Source organism: Impatiens glandulifera, chromosome 1, assembly GCF_907164915.1.
Source record: "Impatiens glandulifera chromosome 1, dImpGla2.1, whole genome shotgun sequence".
Taxonomy (NCBI): Eukaryota; Viridiplantae; Streptophyta; class Magnoliopsida; order Ericales; family Balsaminaceae; genus Impatiens; species Impatiens glandulifera.
Genome location: NC_061862.1, coordinates 151,171,247 through 151,192,000, shown reverse-complemented (window position 1 = coordinate 151,192,000; position 20,754 = coordinate 151,171,247). Strand labels below are relative to the sequence as shown.

Sequence of the window (20,754 nt, the reverse complement as noted above, 5' to 3'; positions counted from 1 at the left end):
ATCAAGCCTAAGCATAAATCCTCCATTAAAACTGCTCAGGCTTTTCTGAAAATTTAGAAATTTCGTGTAAGGCCATAAGGCTCTAATTCAAGTATTCCAGAAGCTTCTTTAAAAGTTAAAGAGTATTCTCCAACTCCATGTAAGCTTGCAAATAGGGGTGTAAATGAGTCGAGCCGCTCGTGAGTTACTCGGTTAAAGCTCGATTCGAGTTCAGTCAAAATCAAATTCGAGCCGAGCTCGAGCAAGCTCGTTTAAGATTCGAGTTGAATTCGAGCTTAGGTAAAACTCGTTTGATGGCTCGTCGAGCTTTTTCGAGCCTAATCATATAATTTTTTATTTATTATATTTTAGTTTTTAATCAAAATTTGAAACACCCATAAGATTATTTATAGACTTATTACTTAGGATATTGATACCAAAATTATTACTACGTAAAAGGTATGCGATTTTCAATATTTTGGTATATCAAGATATACTAGAATAATATTTATAAATTAAAATATATATTATATAATACTTATAAGGAAATAAATAGATTTGATATTAATTTAATTACATAAACATAATTTTTGAAAATCAAATAAAAAAATATAATTATATTGTAATAATATTTAATATATGCCATCTCAATATATTATATTTTATAAGATATAAAATTATTTTTATTTCATTATAAAATATTAGAAGAAATTAACTTAAGAGGTCAACAATTACAAGTTTTGATAATTTAGATTAAATAATCAAAAAATGAGAAATTGTTAAAAAAAAATAAAATAATTAAATTATTAAAGAAACTAATTAAGTTAATTTTTGTGCAGAGGAAAACCGGACCCAGAACCACTAAGTAAAGGCGAATACGGTTCTCATCCAAAACTGCTAAGTAAAGGCGTATGCGGTTCTCATCCAAAACTGCTAAGTAAAGGCATTTGCGGTTTTCATTATTCCAGAACCGCTAAGTAAGGGCGTACACGGTTCTCATTCAGAACCGTTCAGCACGCATACCCGGCTCTCATTCAGAACAATTTAGCACATGTACCCGACTCTCATTCAGAACCGTTCAGCACATGTACCCGACTCTCATTTAGAACCGTTGTTCTCATCTAGAGAGTATCCGGTTCTCATTCAGAATCGTTCAGCACGCGTACCTGACTCTCATTATTCAGAACCATCCAACCAAGCGTATGCGGTTCTCATTAAGAACCGCTTAGAAGCATATGCGGTCTTAATTCTCTAGAGCCGCTTATGCTCATGAAAACGGTTGTCAAATGAAACTAGTTGTATATATTCAAAGCACGTATCCGACAACTAGTCAGAGCAGCCTTCAAATGTCCAGAGTGCTTTATTGCCATTTATATATAAGTCTGATGAAAAAACCTCGGGAGTAGATGTCTGTTAATCCAATTCAGAATTCTAGAGCATTAAAAGACAAATCTACTTGCTGAACCAAGAATAGAAATCAACATTCTAATTAATGATCTTTGGACTATTACTAACGATCCTCATCAAGATCAACTATAGAGTTGTTGAAGGTAAAATATTACCGTTAAGTTCTTGCCTATTTAAGAAGTAAAGACTGGCCGGCTAACACACGATTTGACCACAGATCACACAGATTTTGAAACCTTCAAGAAATCTCTCAAGCTATTTGCAATCTAATTACTTACAAGTGCTATAATTTCATAAAGTGTATTACAGTCTTACTTATTTTGTGTGAGTAGTGAGCTTTGTAAGTTGATAAATTTGTTTCTATTCAACAAGAGTGTGTTCTAGGAGTTCGAAAGTAGGCAGCAACTAAGTCCTGGTTATTCGACCGGATTGTTTACGAGTGTTGTAATCAATCAAACCTTCTAGTGGATATCATTCTCATCGTTGTGAGAAGAAGGGGTGACGTAGGAGTTTTTACTCCGAACATCCATAAACTGTGTGTTGCGTTTTCTTTCCTTCTTTCATTTCAAACTGTTTCCTTCCTCCAATCACGTGTTAAACTAATAGTTTGTTGTTTCAAACCGAAACGGACACTTCCGCACTTGAACCCAGTTCAAGCGTTTGTGACGATTTGCGAAAAGTAGAAGTGGATAATTAACCTCTAACGGGTTTTTATCAAACGGTGTGTGTACGCGTTCTCCATTAACCGGACCTGAATCCCTATTGGCGATCCCGATCCTAACAGAAACCAAACTCAATCAATCGACTTAAATTAGAAATCCCCAAATTTGATTTTAAAATTTTCAAAATTGGGTTTCTGTTCTTAAGTTATTGATCAAGAAAAACAATCCAGAAAGTTGTCCAACATGTTTCTAAGGAAGTTGGGAACATATTTGATCCAATTTCAAATCATCCCGGTCATGTTTGATAAAAAAACTAAAATATTTATAAAAATAAAATTTCAATTCTTGTATTGGTTAGAACTAATAGCTAGTGTTCATGTTTTGGTTTCATTTAATCAAATAAAGCATAAGAAATTTATTGACAAGTTTCTTACGCTTCAATAAAGCTTAAAAACAAAAAACCTATTTTGTATACTAAAAGTGTTCAAGTTGAATGGAACATCATCCCGATCGAATGACACATTGGGATGATGCTATAAATAATCCTATGAACTATACGAATGTTCCTATGCCCCTGGATCAAAGGATTCGTCTTAAACGAAATCATCAAACCTGTAGTTTGATGTTAATGAGGACCGAGAAACCTTAACACATGTTTAACCTAGGATCAAGAATCATTCGCACTCAAGACCAATAAAAGATAGCCCGAGGCTAACCTAATAACGAGAGTCCTTCACACGCATGACCGATAAAAGTTAGCCTGAGGTTAACCTATGATCGAGTGTTCTTCACTCCAAGGACTTGAGAAAATTAGCCCAAGGCTAACCCAAGACGGAGGACTCCCGCACCTGACCGAGGATCCTCGCATCCGACCGATGACTCCCGCACCTAGGACTTATGCGTCCCGCACCCGACCGAGAGTCTTCAGCACCTCGACCGAGGGTTTTTGCCCAGGACTGAGGGTTTTAACCCAGGATCGATGAAATCGCACCCATGACCGAGAACACCGATCCTAGGGCATGTTTGGTCCATCTTTTAATATTTCAAAATTATTTTTGGAATTTCTGAATTTCAAACATTTTTTTAAAAATCTAAAAAAATAGAAAATAATTTCAAAATACCTTTAGAATGTTTTCATAAAAATATTTTGATAAGGGCATGTTTGTGATTTATTTTAGATCCTAATACCCTAAAAACTTATATTTTTCAGGTATATTCCTCACTAATCGTCGATATTAGCCCCAGGTACTAGCATTTAAATATTGTTATTTTAAATACACAAAAAATTATGTATTTTTTAAGACCTGAAGAATAATTGATTAAATAAAACATAATAAAACCAATTTTTAAATGCCAAAACTTTATAAAATAGAGGTAGTTTGAAACGAGTACAAAGGATATTATGCGAAAGTTTTTTTTGAGTATCACCAAACATTGAACCATAAAAGACTCTAGTCAAAAATACATTTGTAAACATATGGTTTTATTTGTGTAAAAAAATATCAATTGACAACATTTTATCAAATAAATGATCTTTTAAATTAATTATTTTTAATTAATTAAACACAATTTTCTTTAATTAAATTTTAGTTTGATTATTTTAAATCTAATAAATTATTTGAAATTGGATAAAAAATGAAAATTATAATTAATTTTAAAATGTCTTAAATATTTTATAAATAATATTTTATTAAAAGAATTCTGACAAGTAAATCAAAAACATGAACTTTTTCGGATATAAATTTTCCGAGTGACAACTATATATAAATAAAATAAAATAAAAAAATTTAATTAATCGATCTACAGAATTAGGATGTGAAATTATATTGGATTTGTTCAATTTTAAAATAACCCAAATCCCAAAATTATTTAGTAAATGTGAAATTGAATGGGTTGAGAATATACTCAATTTTTTGTTTGACCTTAAAAATATAGGTGGTGGTTAGCCACCAGACATAAAGGGTCCCACACACGTGGCGCCTAGTTGGAGTATGGTTTACACCGCCAGCGTGGCAGCAGTTCATGTCCCCCACAAAAAAAAATTAATTGATTAAATTACAAAATATTTTCCAAAGAACAAAATAAAATCATTGAATATTAAATTATTAGTACATGACAAAGTTAAACATTTAAAGATTGGGTATATATAAATATATTTTAAAATGTGGTTTATAACCATTGAGTGAATGAGAATAAGTTATTAAATTGAATCAAATAGTTCTATCAAAATAATTTGAATAAATTGAATTGCATCAAATAAAATGAATTAAACCTAAGGGTGGTTTAGTTTCATATTATTATTTTCAATTATTAAATCACTTAAATATTTTTTTATTAATTAAATAATCATTTAAAAAAATATATGTATCATGTTTAGGTAAATGAACCCAAAAGAACCCGATTTTCTATAAAAAAAAAAAAAAATCAAACAGTTTTTTTTTATTATTATTTTTAATACATACATTATCCTAAAAAAATAATTTACTAATAGAAATTGGTATTGTAAAAATCAATCCACGTGCGGCCCACTTTTGCTGGTTTCTCTTTTTTGACTTTTTTAGTATAAACTATAGATACAGAAAAATCATCTATTAATTTGTCAAACTTTTAAGGAACATAATTAATAATAAAATCTTGTTTGTAATATTTTTTTCAAGTAAATATATTATCCTGATCTTGACTTTGAGTAATTTAATAAAGTCAAAATTCTTATTCATAACTTGTAAACTCAATCAAATTGAAAATTTACATTATTAAATTATATATAATTAAATTTGTATTTTAAAACAAACAAAACTAAAACTAAAACTAAAATAATAATTAAAAAATTAATTATTTTTCAAAATAATTTATAAGTGTGATCATAAAATTAAAATCATAAAAGAAACTATTTTAAAATTTTACTTAAAACTAAATCAGTTAACATCTTCAAATCTTTTAGATTACAAAACTATACAATTTTAAAAGTTAATTCAAGATTTTATAATTGAAATGAAAGTTGGTAAAAGAAATTGAATCAATCAAATTTTTTTTATGTAATTGGGCTTAAATGGAGCAATAACCAGGCCTCATACTTTTAGGGTTTTATTAGGGCCCAATATCATGGGAAACTAAAAGTTCTTTCTAAAAGCTTTAGTTCAATCCCAGCATGAGAATGTCTAGTTTCATTACTGTTTGAACATTGGTATGCAATTTGTTGTAAAGAAATGACCTGGTTTGGAACCACATTTGGGTGAGAATACCTCTTTTTTATAAAATGGTCCGGGGCAAAGACTTGAAAGTCGAAACCATAACCCGAAGATATGAGTTCATATACTCTATCTATTACTCTCCACTCATTTGGGCGAGAATACTGATCCAGATGAGATTACATGAGTTCATATACTCTACCTACCTAAGAGTCTCCACTCATTTGGGTGAGAATACTCACCTTGTTGAGTACATTTGCAAATAGAACTTAGTGAGAATCAAATTCTAAAATTTATTGTCGAGTTCTCATCTAGATTCTCATATAGATCCAGACCCAAGTCTAAAAAAGTGTTTCCAAATGGACAGTCATGAAAGATCTAACTCAAATTAATCAGTGGTTTCTTAACAAATGCCTTATTTGAAAACAACTATACTAAATGCTTATAGAGATTGTTTATATGAATTGAGTTGTTTTTCAAGATGACAAAAACAAGAAGCATTTGAGCAAGTAATCCATCACAACATAATAATAACAAGGGGGTCTGTAAAAGCCAAATCCACCAACTAATATTCAAAGAACAGTAGATAAAGGAAGATGGGGTTCATCAAGAAACAAATGACACACCATTATTAACTGATTAACATGAAGTATAGAGATTGACAGAAACTAAGGGAAGTAATTTGGCCAGTTGTGGTAGTAATTTTTTCTTACCTTTCTATCAAGCTGATTCCACTGCAACAATAAGAAAGATTCAAGTCAATTCAGAGGTTCCCATTTCCCAATTTCCAATTCCCAATTCCCAATCTGGTTAAGTTCAAAAAAAGAAGAAGCATTTTTACCAGGAATTTATAGGGTTCATTCTTTGCACGGGCTTTCTTCCAATGGTACTGTTCATAAAGCATTGCTTTATCATGCCAACTACACACAATAATCAAGATTGAAAATTTGAATTGATTAAAACTGAACAAAACAAAACAAAACCCTAGTTCAAAATAGAAACTTACTTGAATTGGTTAGTGAGTTGCCACATGTAGGGATTGGACCAAGTGATGGCGGAGAAAGCGAAAGAACCTAACCATATGTTGACGAAACGATCTGGGTCCGTGTGAGGAACACCTGGGTCACCTCGATATGGGTTTCCAAAGTATTTCTCCATTCTTCTCTCCTTCTTCTTCTTCTTCCTCGCTCGATCTCTCTCTCTTCACAAATACAGACAGATGCAACAAGGATAAGATATTATGATTTCATCATCAAAAACCCTTCTTTTATTTGGGTACGCCTCCTCGGAATAGGGAAATTTGATAATATAACCCTTAAAAGAAGGGTATTTTGATTTTTAACCTTACTAATAAAGTTTTTGTTTTTTAACCTTTTTTTAAAAAATTTTCCAATTTTACCCTTAATAACCTTTTTACTTTTTTTTTCTTTTTTCTTTTTTTTTTCTTCCTTTTCCTTTCCCCTTCTCCTTCCCGTTTTCCCTTTACTCCCCGTCTCTTCCTCTTCCTGGCGACACGGCGACACCGTCCCTCTCTCTTCCCCGGCGACACAGCCCCGCGCCACCGTCCCTCTCTCTTCCTCGGCGACACAGCCCCACGCTCAACCCCTCTCTTTCCTTTGCTCAACCCTTCTCTCACTATGACCGCATTCTTCGAAACATGGTACTTTTTGCGTTTTCTAGTTGATAGTTTGTTAAAGTGAAAGTTCTTGATATACTTTGGTTGTTCCTCTAATTCTTGCTTTTCATAAGTTATTAAGTAGTATTTAGTTATAGTTAAAATGCTTAGTTTAGGGTTTGGGCTTTGGGCGTGGCTCTTGGGCGTGGGGCGTGGCCCTTGGGCGTGGGTCGTGGCCCTTGGGCGTGGGTCGTGACCCTTGGGCGTGGGGCGTGGCCCTTGGGCGTGGGGCGTGACCCTTGGGCGTGGGTCGTGGCCCTTGGGCGTGGGGCGTGGCCCTTGGGCGTGGGGAGTGGCCCTTGGGCGTGGGGAGTGGCCCTTGGGCGTGGGGCGTGGCCCTTGGGCGTGGGGCGTGGCCCTTGGGCGTGGGGAGTGGCCCTTGGGCGTGGGGCGTGGCCCTTGGGCGTGGGTCGTGGCCCTTGGGCGTGGGTCGTGGCCCTTGGGCGTGGGGCGTGACCCTTGGGCGTGGGGCGTGGCCCTTGGGCCTTACTTCCCTACCCTGTTTCTGTTTTCATTATCTTCCTTCACTACTAGCTAGATACCAGTACTAATATCTGATTTGGTCTGTAAAAATAGGGAAATACCCAGAAAGTTATCGAGAAAGATGTCACATTTTTCTTCTGTAAAGACTCTCCTCCTCCCTGGTTCGATGGCAGGTATCCACATTTACTCTTTAATCTCTATTAATCTTGATCATAATACTGTTTGATATTCTCAATAATAAAAAACTTGTATTTATTCTTCTACACATACTGCATCACTAAATTCCTTGTCATTTTTTGTTCTCGTAGTATTTCAGGAGATTTTGGATTCGACCCACTTGGATTAGGTAAGCGTGCATTTGTTTGATAGATTGAAGAAAACCAATCATATGTTAAATGGATGGTTTGATCTCAGGATCTGATTCGGAACTGCTGAAATGGTTTGCACAAGCTGAGCTAATACACAGCAGATGGGCAATGCTTGCTGTGTCTGGAATTCTGATTCCAGAATGGCTAGAAAGTCTGGGGTTTATTGAGAAGTTCTCTTGGTACGATGCGGGAGCACAAGAATACTTCGCAGATTCCACAACTCTGTTTGTGGTGCAATTGGGGCTAATGGGTTGGGTTGAAGGACGGAGATGGGCAGACATAATAAAACCAGGGTGCGTGGATATAGAACCGAGTTTTCCACATAAGACGAAGCCAGAGGTCGATGTTGGCTATCCAGGCGGGCTTTGGTTCGGCCCTTTGATGTGGGGTAGAGGGTCACCGGAGCCAGTGATGGTTCTTAGGACTAAAGAGATCAAGAATGGTCGGCTTGCCATGCTTGCATTCATTGGGTTTGTTTTTCAGGCAATTTATACAGGACAAGACCCTTTAGAGAATCTTTCAGCTCATATTGTTGATCCAGGACACTACAATGTCTTCTCGGTACTGCAACTTTCATGCTTCGATCATATTCTTAATTTTCCAGATTGAAACATCAAATTTTGTACTAATTTTGAAAACATTTTGTTTGCAGGCTTTCACATCGCACTAGTGCTTGCTCTGCAGTAAGGAAGGAGCGCCAAGAATTTACATGCCAACGATGCTGTGTTTCTTCTTGTCTTCTTGATTTTGTCCATTTGCAAATGTAAATATTATTTGAAAATGACCATTCGGATTATTTGTTGGTCAAATCTCGATGTGCTCTTAATGAAAAGATACGAAATTCATGCTATATTTCTATAAGTTTAAACATGGTGAAAGTTAAGCTTAAACATGGTGAAAGTGAAAACCATGATCCAACTTCAGAATTGAGCTCAAATAACATGCCTGAAATTCCTACCTAAGTCAAGTGAATTAGATGCAACTGCATAGAAACTTGACATGAGTTAGGTTACTCAAAAAAAGGATTTCTATTTGACGATTCAAACCACTAAATCAAAGATGAGACAAAATTATAATAAATAAAAAGATACTATGTATTATGTAACCCCTGAACTAAGGCATTGCTTGATGTTTTAATGATACTTTTCTATGAATATCTTGTTTTATATAAAAAAAAAATATGAAAATTAATCCAACTAAAAAATCAAAAAGTAATAAGTAATGACAAAATATATACTTCCCCTTGAAGTAAGAATCATTTTGTAGATTGTATGATATGTATATACATTATACAATATACATAGGTCCAACTTTAACAATAAATGGCTATATATGACAGGTCGTCCTCATGTTTTTCATGCCTAAACCCGAGCAAATAAATAAATGATTAATTATAGGAGGGAGATCTCTAAAACGACAAGTACAAAATATCACACAACATTGAATCTACATAAAGAATTAACAAAATCTGAATGACTGACAGTAATTATAGCATAATAGATTATTAGTGTAGAGAGAAAGGTGGATTTAATTTGATCATCCTCCCTATCGTTTCACACGCATATCTTTCACACATGAAATGATATGGGGTTTTCCATTTTCAGAATATATATAAAGGTGTGGAATCTGCGAAGTATTCTTGTGCTCCTGCATCGTACCAAGAGAACTTCTCAATAAACCCCAGACTTTCTAGCCATTCTAGAATCAGAATTCCAGACACAGCAAGCATTGCCCATCTGCTGTGTGTTAGCTCAGCTTGTGCAAACCATTTCAGCAGTTCCGAATCAGATCCTGAGATCAAACCATCCATTTAACATATGATTGGTTTTCTTCAATCTATCAAACAAATGCACGCTTACCTAATCCAAGTGGGTCGAATCCAAAATCTCCTGAAATACTACGAGAACAAAAAATGACAAGGAATTTAGTGATGCAGTATGTGTAGAAGAATAAATACAAGTTTTTTTATTATTGAGAATATCAAACAGTATTATGATCAAGATTAATAGAGATTAAAGAGTAAATGTGGATACCTGCCATCAAACCAGGGAGGAGGAGAGTCTTTACAGAAGAAAAATGTGACATCTTTCTCGATAACTTTCTGGGTATTTCCCTATTTTTACAGACCAAATCAGATATTAGTACTGGTATCTAGCTAGTAGTGAAGGAAGATAATGAAAACAGAAACAGGGTAGGGAAGTAAGGCCCAAGGGCCACGCCCCACGCCCAAGGGTCACGCCCCACGCCCAAGGGCCACGACCCACGCCCAAGGGCCACGACCCACGCCCAAGGGCCACGCCCCACGCCCAAGGGCCACTCCCCACGCCCAAGGGCCACGCCCCACGCCCAAGGGCCACGCCCCACGCCCAAGGGCCACTCCCCACGCCCAAGGGCCACTCCCCACGCCCAAGGGCCACGCCCCACGCCCAAGGGCCACGACCCACGCCCAAGGGTCACGCCCCACGCCCAAGGGCCACGCCCCACGCCCAAGGGCCACGACCCACGCCCAAGGGCCACGACCCACGCCCAAGGGCCACGCCCCACGCCCAAGAGCCACGCCCAAAGCCCAAACCCTAAACTAAGCATTTTAACTATAACTAAATACTACTTAATAACTTATGAAAAGCAAGAATTAGAGGAACAACCAAAGTATATCAAGAACTTTCACTTTAACAAACTATCAACTAGAAAACGCAAAAAGTACCATGTTTCGAAGAATGCGGTCATAGTGAGAGAAGGGTTGAGCAAAGGAAAGAGAGGGGTTGAGCGTGGGGCTGTGTCGCCGAGGAAGAGAGAGGGACGGTGGCGCGGGGCTGTGTCGCCGGGGAAGAGAGAGGGACGGTGTCGCCGTGTCGCCAGGAAGAGGAAGAGACGGGGAGTAAAGGGAAAACGGGAAGGAGAAGGGGAAAGGAAAAGGAAGAAAAAAAAAAGAAAAAAGAAAAAAAAAAGTAAAAAGGTTATTAAGGGTAAAATTGGAAAAATTTTTAAAAAAAGGTTAAAAAACAAAAACTTTATTAGTAAGGTTAAAAATCAAAATACCCTTCTTTTAAGGGTTATATTATCAAATTTCCCGGAAGGAGAAGGGGAAAGGAAAAGGAAGAAAAAAAAAGAAAAAAGAAAAAAAAAAGTAAAAAGGTTATTAAGGGTAAAATTGGAAAAAATTTAAAAAAAAGGTTAAAAAACAAAACTTTATTAGTAAGGTTAAAAATCAAAATACCCTTCTTTTAAGGGTTATATTATCAAATTTCCCTCGGAATACGGGTAACCCATAAGACCTTGTTTTATCTCAATCTTTCTTTAGAATTTGTATGGTTTTTTTCTTTTTGGAAATTGATAAAAAAAAAATTAAAAAAATGGTTATTTAATTTTATTTTTTTAAGATAAATTATTAGAAGATGACAATGTTAAAAAATAATTATTTAAAAAAAAGTTTAAGATAATGAAATGAACTCTAAACCTGACTTATATGGAATGATCCAATCATATATAAACGGGGCGGTCAAAATTTTAGTGGGTCAACCCACCCAATGCTGTTCTATTCTCATGAATTTGAGTTAAAGAAACAATACTTTTTAGGTTTTTGAGACGTTTTTAGGAAGAAAAAAAATTATATATTAAATGTGAGAAAATATAATAATAGTTCATCGTTCATAAAAAGACCAATAAAATGTATCAAAATTCTTAAAAACAATCAAGTTTTAGAAAAATAAATAGCTGAGACAAAAAAAAGATCAATAAGTCTCTCAAATAATACTTTAGTTGCATTCTCCTTAATACTTACATTTTCTTTCTATTATATCGGTCGAGTTACGCACTTAACACGTTTTTAGTGATAATTTCACCTAAAACTTTTATAATTTGAAATGCTCTATGTGAGTTAGGAGAAGTTCGAGATGTATGAGGATAGGTAGATTATAAACCTAATAACAAAATTTGGTACAAATTTAATGAAAAACTAGCCCAAAACATAAGATGTACCTTAAAAAGTTATTCTTAAAAATTGGATTTGTAGACAACATGTACTAGTAAATGTAAAACCAACTTGACCTAAACACTGAACCAGCAAGAGTTATATTAAACATACTTTTAGTTCACCAATTGATACCAAAAATCTTATTTAAACTTGGACTCAAATCATACAGATTTTTGTCAAAGATGTGAAACTTTCTATCAACTAAAACTGGCCAAATGGAGAAGAAGAAGCCGCAAATTCTACATATATGAAACTACTTATTTCATTTTTTGTGTATGTCAATTTCCCAAAACAGTCAATGGAATTCAACTTACATGATACCATGCTCCTCCAAAGAGCCTAAAGAATTGTAAGAATAGCTGTAACTAAAATGCAGATTATTTTAACCCCACTTATGAAAAAAATTAAATTCTAAGTCTTCAAATCATATGATGATGATAAAAAAATCCTCTTTTTGATCATTTCATGATAACATTGGATGGGAACATCTTCCCTCGATGGTTGAAGATCATAAAGTCCAAATTTTCAGGTAAAAGAACAATCCTACAAAAGAATAAAGGAGATACAGTTAGATCAATTAGTTTTTGCTAGCTCGAAAGCAAGATTTATTCAATCGTCCAATAAATCCAGAACTCTAGTAAGTTTTCTCCACCAAAGTAAACAGGAAATATTGACAACAAACATATTATCAGTCCCCTTTGGGTATGAATCAGTATTAGACTAAGTTCTGTTTTCAAACATAATCTCATCTCGACTACACCCAGATGAGATTTGTATCAGTGTTTCCAAATGGGTCCAATTTAAAGGATACAATTACTCCATTGATCAGTCTAGTTCCTGAAATTTGTATCAATTACCCTAACTTATCTTCCACAATCAAAACCAATAAGCATATTGATTGATTGATTGATTACATCTTCATGCATTAATCAACTATCCCTAATGTTCACTCATCACAAAACAATACAAAACAAGACTAACCCACAATCTGATTGTTTCTTCAAATATCAAAATTATGAAAAGCATCATCACCTGTTCTCTTCAGAATCAGGAAGTACAGATAGAAACTTGTTTGGAACATCAAGAGATGACCACATACAGAAAACAAATCCCAGTAACAACTCAATTATAACCTAATTCACAGAAAAGAATTGGATCAGTCTAAAATACAATGTATATGAAAAGAGATAGATGGTTTTGTTTGTAATGTCGATATCATCAAGAGAGGGTTTTACATTCAAGGGTGGTCCAGAAAACTCATCTTCAGTTATTTTAAGAAAAGCCCTATCTGCAATTGAGAGAAAACAAAACAAAATTCATAAAGAAGACAACTTTCCGATCTCAGATCAAACAAGGGAAGAGGAAATACATTGAATGGTAGAGTAGGCTGAATGAGAGAGGATTAAAATTCCTAGGGCACCTACGGCGAAACCCAAACCCATGATTCTTCTTCTTCGATTGAAAAGACTGGCGGAGGTTGCGAAGGAGAAAATGCTGCTGCCGCCGAAGAACTATGAAAACTTCTCTTTTCAAATAAAACTATATAAATATTTAGATGATATAAATATATTTATAATTTTGTATGTTAAATAAGAATAAAAAGTCATTTTTCACATTTAATTAAATTGATGTAAGAGTTTAATTTATTTAATATTCTTAATTATTATATTTTAATAATTAATAAGATTTTAATTTAATATATAAAAAATGATAATAATATATATTTTTACATGATTTAATATTATTAATTCTTTGAATAAAAAATATTTAATTAATTTTTAATAATTAATAGATATAATTTTATTAATTATGAAATTATAATATATTCATTTATATTATAATACATATTTAAAAATATATAATAATGTTAATAAAAAATTTAATTATAAACAAAATTTAAGATACATAAAAAAGAATAACATAGATATCCAAGAATTTGGTAACATTAATATGTGGCAACATCATCACGTGGTGATAAATAAAAACATGACAATAAGTCGGAAAAAACAATTAACCAAAATGCGTACATTTACAAAAGATATGAATGGAACAAAAAAAACCTTAATGATAGGAATCCAACTCGTGAACTTTGAACTTTTAGACACCAACTTTTGTAACTTGAACTTCCGAACAACAAACCATGATTGCAAAAATAACAAAATGTGACTTTAAAATTCAACATGGGCACACAATCAAGAAGTGCATTGAACAACAAAGAACAATTACAGGCCAAGTTCAAAAACTGAAAATCAGAGTATATTAGAACTTTAAGTTGTCATATTGTTCATATCCATGAAAATAGAGTTCTAAAATGGTGTAAGCAAATCACTTCATGTACTTATGAAGAAATTTCCTGTGAAAATCACTTCTAATGGTGTCATTGATGAACCTTTTCGGTGCCTTCACCTCACCCCGAGCCTGGTTCTTGAACACAACATCATCATCCCACCTATCATCATCACATATTTCTATTAATTTGATCGAAAGCCTGAAATATAAAGAACAATTCTACTCATTCATCAAACTAACCTCCTTTTCACATTGAACGAAGTTGGATTATTAAGAAGAGGGTTTCCTTTCAGCAACTCTGCTTCTTTAACCTTCAACTCTTCTTCTTGTTCCAGCCTTTCCTATAAATAGCATAGAAAATAACCACTCATTCATTTTCATAGCTCTTTTTCTTGACGATACGATTTGCAAGAGAGTGTAATAACTTACATTACGGAGCTTTTCCTCCGCTCTTTCCTTCTTTATTTGTTCAAGCTCAGCCAGAAGTGCTTCTGTATCATCCTCATCTTCGTCGTCATCATCATCATCGTCACTAGTCAGAAGTTAAACATATAAAAAAAACAGTTAGCAAAAAGTCCACCAAGAGGAAGAAAATACTCCTAGTCCTAGAGGCTAGAACATTAGTATGCCCACCTTTCATCACTTCTAACTTCTACATCAGCATCATCTGCATCTATATTTCTTGAAACAAGACGATCATCCATATCCCGTCGTGACCCTGCAAAATAATTATGAAACCATTCTAAACCCTACGAGAAACACTCTTCGAATTTTGAATCAGAAGTAGGATCTCAGTGTTTACCTTCGAGTAAAAGATGACTTCCTTTTCTACGATCTCTATCCTCTGCAATCATAAGAAAAAAATTCAACAAGATCCTAATTTTGCAACATGAAGAAGAAGTCAAACTTATACATACCAACGTAGGACTTATCCTTGGATGAGAAATGCCTTCTTTCACGATCTTCCAACTCATCGCGGAGGTTCCTCTTGTGCACTTCATCCTGAGTGTCCTGACCCTCTTTTCTGTACCAACAACCCATATGAATCAAGAATAATCATGAAACAGTTAGAAGAAACACACACAAAAGTAAGACAATCTAACCTCGGCTTCAGAGTCGTGTGAGCAGCAATGTCCCTCGAAGAGTACTTCTGGGAGGGGCCGAAGATTCGAGTGCCACCTTGTTCATTCCCACCTTTGGCAGGAGCCCATGTCGGTCGAGCTGCAGTTGTCATTGTTGTCTTATTCTTAAGTCTCTATCTAATCAAACAAGTACCCTGCAGTGATCAAAGTTTATATAATCAAGACCTAAACTAGCAAAATCCAAAAACCAAAAACAAGAAAGCATAGGATTTGAAAGCGTCTGATTCAGCTCCCAATCAATTGCCAAAAATTTGTACTAAATAAATGTATAGATAATCAATCAGCATAGGTTCGAATCTATTGAACTGAAATTTAACTTTCCACCAAAGAAACCAAAAACTACGACATAAGAACTATATTCAAAATTCAAGATTGTAGGGCCATGAATCATCAACAACAGCATATGGGGAACATAGAAAAATACCTCGTTTCCTGGTTTCGCGTCTTCTTGCTACGAACCCTAAAACGGATTATCCTTGAGAAGAAGAAAAGGCCGATCTTTTCAATATTAGGGCTTGTTTGGTTTCAGCAACAAACATGAAGCGACATCAGCAGCCAGCAAAAGACGCAAGGGCTTGTTTGGTTGTAAAACATCAAGGTCTTGTTTGGTTGTAAACATCAAGGGCTTGTTTGTTTTTCAGCAACAAGTAGAGACTCGTTTGGTTCCAAATATTAGCAACATGTAGAATTGTTTGGTTCTTGCTAGTACCAAGAAAAATATTATAGGACTAAAACGAATCTTAAATTTGGGTGGGCTTGAAAAAATTTAAGATGGGCTTAAAAGATAATGAGAAAATTTTGAATAAAATAAAATTAAATAAATATTTTTATTTAAAAAATAAATTAGATAAAAAAATTAATATATTAAATTTAAAAAATTAAAAATAATTTCACGTAAAAAAAAAATTAAATAAAAAATCTTCATTATCCTTATAAACTCCCATTTTTGAAGTTGGGAGATGTCATTTATAGGGAAACTTCCTAAAGTCTTAATCTTGGAGGCTTTATCCAAGATTAACCTAATAAATAAATTTTATAAATTAGTTATATAAGAAATATTATAAGGATTTTGAATCAGATTTTTATGAAAATTAGAAAAAAAAATAAAATATAGACTCTTACAACAATTCAATAATAAATAAAACACTCATGTCTCTCCGATTTCATTTAAAGAACTTCAGGTAAAAATAGAACCGTGATATTTTAGTCTTTTAAGTTGATTTTTTCCACCGAATCACTTTATTAGAATAACAAACCATATATTAACGTCTTTATTATTGTTTTAAGATTAGTTCAACTAGATTCATTCCATAACATTTTGATTATTTATGACTTGTTCAAATTAATTTGTGAAATGATATAAGAAACGAATAGGGAGAACGAATGAGAGGACGAATCCACCTGGAATGCCTCAGAGGAAAGAAAAAAAATTACAGCTTCTTTCTCTGGTAAACCCTCATCTAATTTTCCGCTCATTATCAAACAAAACCCTTATTCTTCTTCTTTCGCTTTCTTCACCCTCGGCACGCCGTTTAGTTTCTTCTCCTTCCGTTCTTTAGATTCGTCTTCATCCTCTCTGTTTAGCTTCTTGATGTTCTTTTGTTCGTTTGAAGAGATCACTACTTATGGAGATTGCGTTTTGTCCGTTTAGCTTCTTCTTCTAATGGTATATATTTCTTTGTCATTCTAATTTATTTTTTTCTTTATTTTTTTCTTTGTTTGTTTCAATGTCTTCTATTATTTCAAGATATTCACATTTTTCTGTTGTTTTGTGATTGTTACGTGTAGAAATTAACAACCGGGGACATAAATAGGTATATCTTTTTGTTATTTATGTAGCTAGACTGTTAATATTCTGTTGTTTTCAAGAACATGTGTAAAACTGTTAATATTTTTTGTTGGCTTGTGTTGTCCTCTTGTTGTTCTATATTGTCTCGTGTCTTAAACTATGTTGTCTTGTATTTTTATATGTTATTGTCATGTGTTGTAAATATTTAAGTTGTTCGAAATGTTAATATTTTGTTGTCATTTGTATTATTGTAATACGTTGTTCCGTGTTTTAAACTATATTTTCACGCGTTTTATCCAATATGTTGTCTTGTATTACTATAATATATTGTTCATGTGTTGTCATGTATTCTTTGTACTGATTTCTATTTTTTGTATTCTTATGTAGCCTTATGGATGAACCATCATCACCATGTACCGAAGACAAAATTCCCAAATCACTACTTCTAGAGATCTGTGTTTTGTTCGTTTAGCTTCTTCTTCTAATGGTATATCTTCTCTACCATCCTAGTTTACTTCTTTTTTTCTTTGTTTGTTTCAATGTCTTCTGTTTGTTTCATGATATTCACATTTTTTTGTTGTTTTGTGATTGTTACGTGTAGGAACTAACAATCGGGGACATAAATATGTATAACTTTTTGTTATTTATGTAGCTATACTGTTAATATTCTATTGTTTTCAAGAAAATGTGTAAAAGTGTTAATATTTTTGTTGGCTTGTGTTGTCCTCTTTTTGTTCTATATTGTCCCGTGTCTTAAACTATGATGTCACGTGTCTTAAACTATGTTGTCCTGTATTTTTATATATTGTTGTCATGTGTTGTAAATATTTAAGTTGTTCGAAATGTTAATATTTTGTTGTCATTTGTATTATTGTAATACGTTGTTCCGTGTTTTAAACTATATTTTCATGCGTTTTATCCAATATATTGTCATGTATTACTATAATATGTTGTTCATGTGTTGTCATGTATTCTTTGTGCTGATTTCTATTTTTTTGTATTCTTATGTAGCCTTATTGATGAACCATCATCACCATGTACCGAAGAAAAAATTCTCAAGGTTGGGATGACGTTTGTTTCTGAAAATGACCTTCGAGAATTTTATAGATTGTATGCCCAATCAATGGGTTTTGGAGTCAGAAAGTTGGGAACGAAGAACGGACCAGATGGCAAGCAAAAATTTTTCTCTGTTGGATGTGCAAAGAGTGGTTCGTTTTTTTAGGATACTACCGCAACAAGTAATCCTTCTCCAATATCAACGCAAGAGCAATTGAATCAACACTTCACCACTCATCCAGTCTCGACTCAATTATCATTTACAACATTATTGTCGAGTCAATTACATCATGTATCTGATAATATGTTTCCCAAAGATAACTCATGTGGGGACAACATCAGAAGATAACTTTGCTTAATAATATGTTTTCCAAAGATAACTTTATTTTGGATAATATATTTCCCGTTTTAATTGTTTTTTAACTTTAATTTAATTGAAAAATAAAACGATTACATGAATGTTATATTCATTACTTTATGAATGAAATTTAATAAATCATTACTTTACATTTAGAAAGCAAGGAAGAAACCAGGTTTTAGAAATAATGTTAGTGTCGAAAATTATGTGGTCCTGTGTCCAATACTATGTTGTCCCGTGTCTTATACCATGTTGTCCTTTATTTTGTAATATGTTGTCCTGTGTTTATTATTATGTTGTCCTGAGTACATAAATATTATATTTATACAACAAGTAAATGTTAAGTACGATTTGTTGTTTCACATTAAAACGAAGTACAAATTGCTGCTTCACAACAAGTAAATGTTTTAATTCTAATAACATTAAACCATTACATTAATATTTCGGATAATTTGGTTTCATACAACTTTATGGTCTTGTATGTTAAGTTCATTCGATAATTGTTAGACTCGGGTTATATTGTTTTTTATGGAGTTCTGGTCTTGGATTTAGAAGCAGCCTTCGCAAACACTAGTAGGGGGTCAGAGCGAGCAACATTCTTCTTGGTAATCTTCATGTTATATATCACCCCACTAAATTTTTTGCAAAATAAAAAAGAAGACACTATTATTGTAATCGACAGGACAACATAACTAAAAACACAGAACAACATAACTAAAAACACGTGACAACATAGTTTAATACACAATACAACAGAATATTAACAGTTTAAGCTTAATATTTATTAACAAGGACAACACAATATATGAAAACAATACAACAACGATAAGTTCCTGTTACCTTTCATCTATATCTGAAGATTTCATTTTACTTAAAGTCTTATTGTTCTTCTTTGTCATTGTTGACATACTTACTGTAACAATAACCAAATGTTAATTAGTAACAAAACATTTTATAGATAAGAGAAGAAGAAGAAGTTGAATAACGTTTCAAGAAGAAGAAGTTGATTAACGTTTGAAGAAGAAGTTGAATAAAAGAAGCAGATGAGCGGATATTGTTTGAAAAGCAGTAGATACTTATGATTAGTGTTTGAGCGGATTCCGTTTGAAGATCAGCGAATACTTAGGATTAGGATTTAAGTGGATTTTGTTTGAATAACAGTAGATACTTAGGGTTAAGGTTTGAGCGGAGATAAATTGAATGAACGGAGATAGATTGAAGAGAGGGAGAGTTTTAGCGGAGATGAGAGGCAGTTTGAGCTTTGAGCGGAGATGAGAGTGTTGGGTTTTGGGCTCATATTTAATTAGAGTTTATATATTGTAATTGGGCTTTAAGCCTTTTATTGGGCTTAGAAGTAGTAGTTTAGTCTTTTGACTTTTGATGTACTCCTATAAATAGAGACATTGTAACCTATGGTTACTTGGACCATTATTCCATGGAATATCAATAGAATGGACAACTCCCCGAGGATGTAGGCATTGTTGGCCGAACCTCGTTATATCTTGTGTTCTTTATTATTCTTTACCATTATATCTTTATATATTCTTTTATCGCGTGTTTAGATTAGATTGTTTCTCAACAAGTGGTATCAGAGCATGTTTTGAGAATGTTTAACCTAATCTATTTGTGAAGATATGACGGAAACCCTAACCACCATTTAAGAAGTTGTTGATATTTGTGCTTTTGTTGAAGATTGCTAGTTATTTGAGAAAACGACATTGGTTGTAGAAGATTTAGCCGCTGTGAAGATTTGAGTCGAAATCTTCAATTGCTAAGGAGATGTCAACGGTCGTTAAAATATTTCTTAGTTCTGGGTGACGAGGTTTGAGAAGAAGAGAGAAGAAGACAATGGTCTTTTATTCTTCTTGAAGGCGCCAATGGTTGCAGGTGACGAAAAGTCGTCGTGTAGGCAGCGACACCAGAATGAAGAAGATGAGGTATATTCTTTTGACTTATTTTAATTTGGGACATATGGTCTATTAAAATATAAAAAGAAAAAAATATATATCTCCGTATATATCTCCATATATATCTCTATATGTTCCATATATATAGATATTATATTATGATATAATATAATATATAGAGAGAAGCCAAGAATCTTTGAAGCGTCAACAACTAAGACTTTTTCAACTAAGACTTTTTATTTGTCTCGTTTGATTTTATAAAATAGGTTTAAGATCTATTTGTTCCAATTTTCACAAGTAAAACCTTATTTGATTTTAATCAAACTCTCAAAGTTTTGTATGCTTTGATCTTGGATTTGTATTGAGGCTTGTTTGACTTGAATTTCTCAAATATGGAGATTTGTGATTTATCTTCTAAGAGATTTGATATTCGTCAATGGGGAGATTGAAAATTGGAGTTGAAAAAGAATGGTGGAGT

The 20,754-nt window shown here is 33.5% G+C and overlaps 4 protein-coding genes across 5 annotated transcripts; 1 reads left to right on the top strand and 3 right to left on the bottom strand.

Moving 5' to 3' along the window:
• Window positions 1–5,718: 5,718 nt before the first annotated feature.
• LOC124920157 lies at window positions 5,719–6,394 on the bottom strand. Its single transcript, XM_047460577.1, has 3 exons — window positions 6,243–6,394; window positions 6,078–6,156; window positions 5,719–5,970 (listed from the first exon to the last, which is right to left on the bottom strand). The coding sequence occupies exons 1-3, from the start codon at window positions 6,392–6,394 to the stop codon at window positions 5,905–5,907; spliced, it is 297 nt and encodes a 98-aa protein (XP_047316533.1). The 3' UTR covers window positions 5,719–5,904.
• Window positions 6,395–7,789: 1,395 nt separating this feature from the next.
• Window positions 7,790–8,609, top strand: LOC124911055 (photosystem I chlorophyll a/b-binding protein 6, chloroplastic-like). The gene is made up of 2 exons (XM_047451535.1): window positions 7,790–8,323; window positions 8,415–8,609. Exons 1-2 carry the CDS (start codon window positions 7,790–7,792, stop codon window positions 8,430–8,432), a joined length of 552 nt encoding a protein of 183 aa, XP_047307491.1. The 3' UTR covers window positions 8,433–8,609.
• A 3,370-nt stretch (window positions 8,610–11,979) lies between these two features.
• LOC124920156 (membrane magnesium transporter-like) lies at window positions 11,980–13,241 on the bottom strand. Its single transcript, XM_047460576.1, has 4 exons — window positions 13,105–13,241; window positions 12,971–13,023; window positions 12,768–12,868; window positions 11,980–12,278 (listed from the first exon to the last, which is right to left on the bottom strand). Exons 1-4 carry the CDS (start codon window positions 13,175–13,177, stop codon window positions 12,194–12,196), a joined length of 312 nt encoding a protein of 103 aa, XP_047316532.1. The 5' UTR covers window positions 13,178–13,241; the 3' UTR covers window positions 11,980–12,193.
• A 648-nt stretch (window positions 13,242–13,889) lies between these two features.
• Window positions 13,890–15,722, bottom strand: LOC124920155 (protein CWC15 homolog). 2 transcript variants are annotated; one of them, XM_047460573.1, is made up of 8 exons: window positions 15,591–15,722; window positions 15,128–15,300; window positions 14,942–15,048; window positions 14,827–14,868; window positions 14,658–14,742; window positions 14,454–14,556; window positions 14,265–14,365; window positions 13,890–14,184 (listed from the first exon to the last, which is right to left on the bottom strand). In XM_047460573.1, the coding sequence occupies exons 2-8, from the start codon at window positions 15,256–15,258 to the stop codon at window positions 14,061–14,063; spliced, it is 693 nt and encodes a 230-aa protein (XP_047316529.1). In that variant the 5' UTR covers window positions 15,259–15,300; window positions 15,591–15,722; the 3' UTR covers window positions 13,890–14,060. The 2 variants fall into 2 exon arrangements, with proteins under 2 accessions (XP_047316529.1, XP_047316530.1); XM_047460574.1 differs by having other exon boundaries at window positions 15,128–15,283; window positions 15,591–15,660.
• Window positions 15,723–20,754: the final 5,032 nt, after the last annotated feature.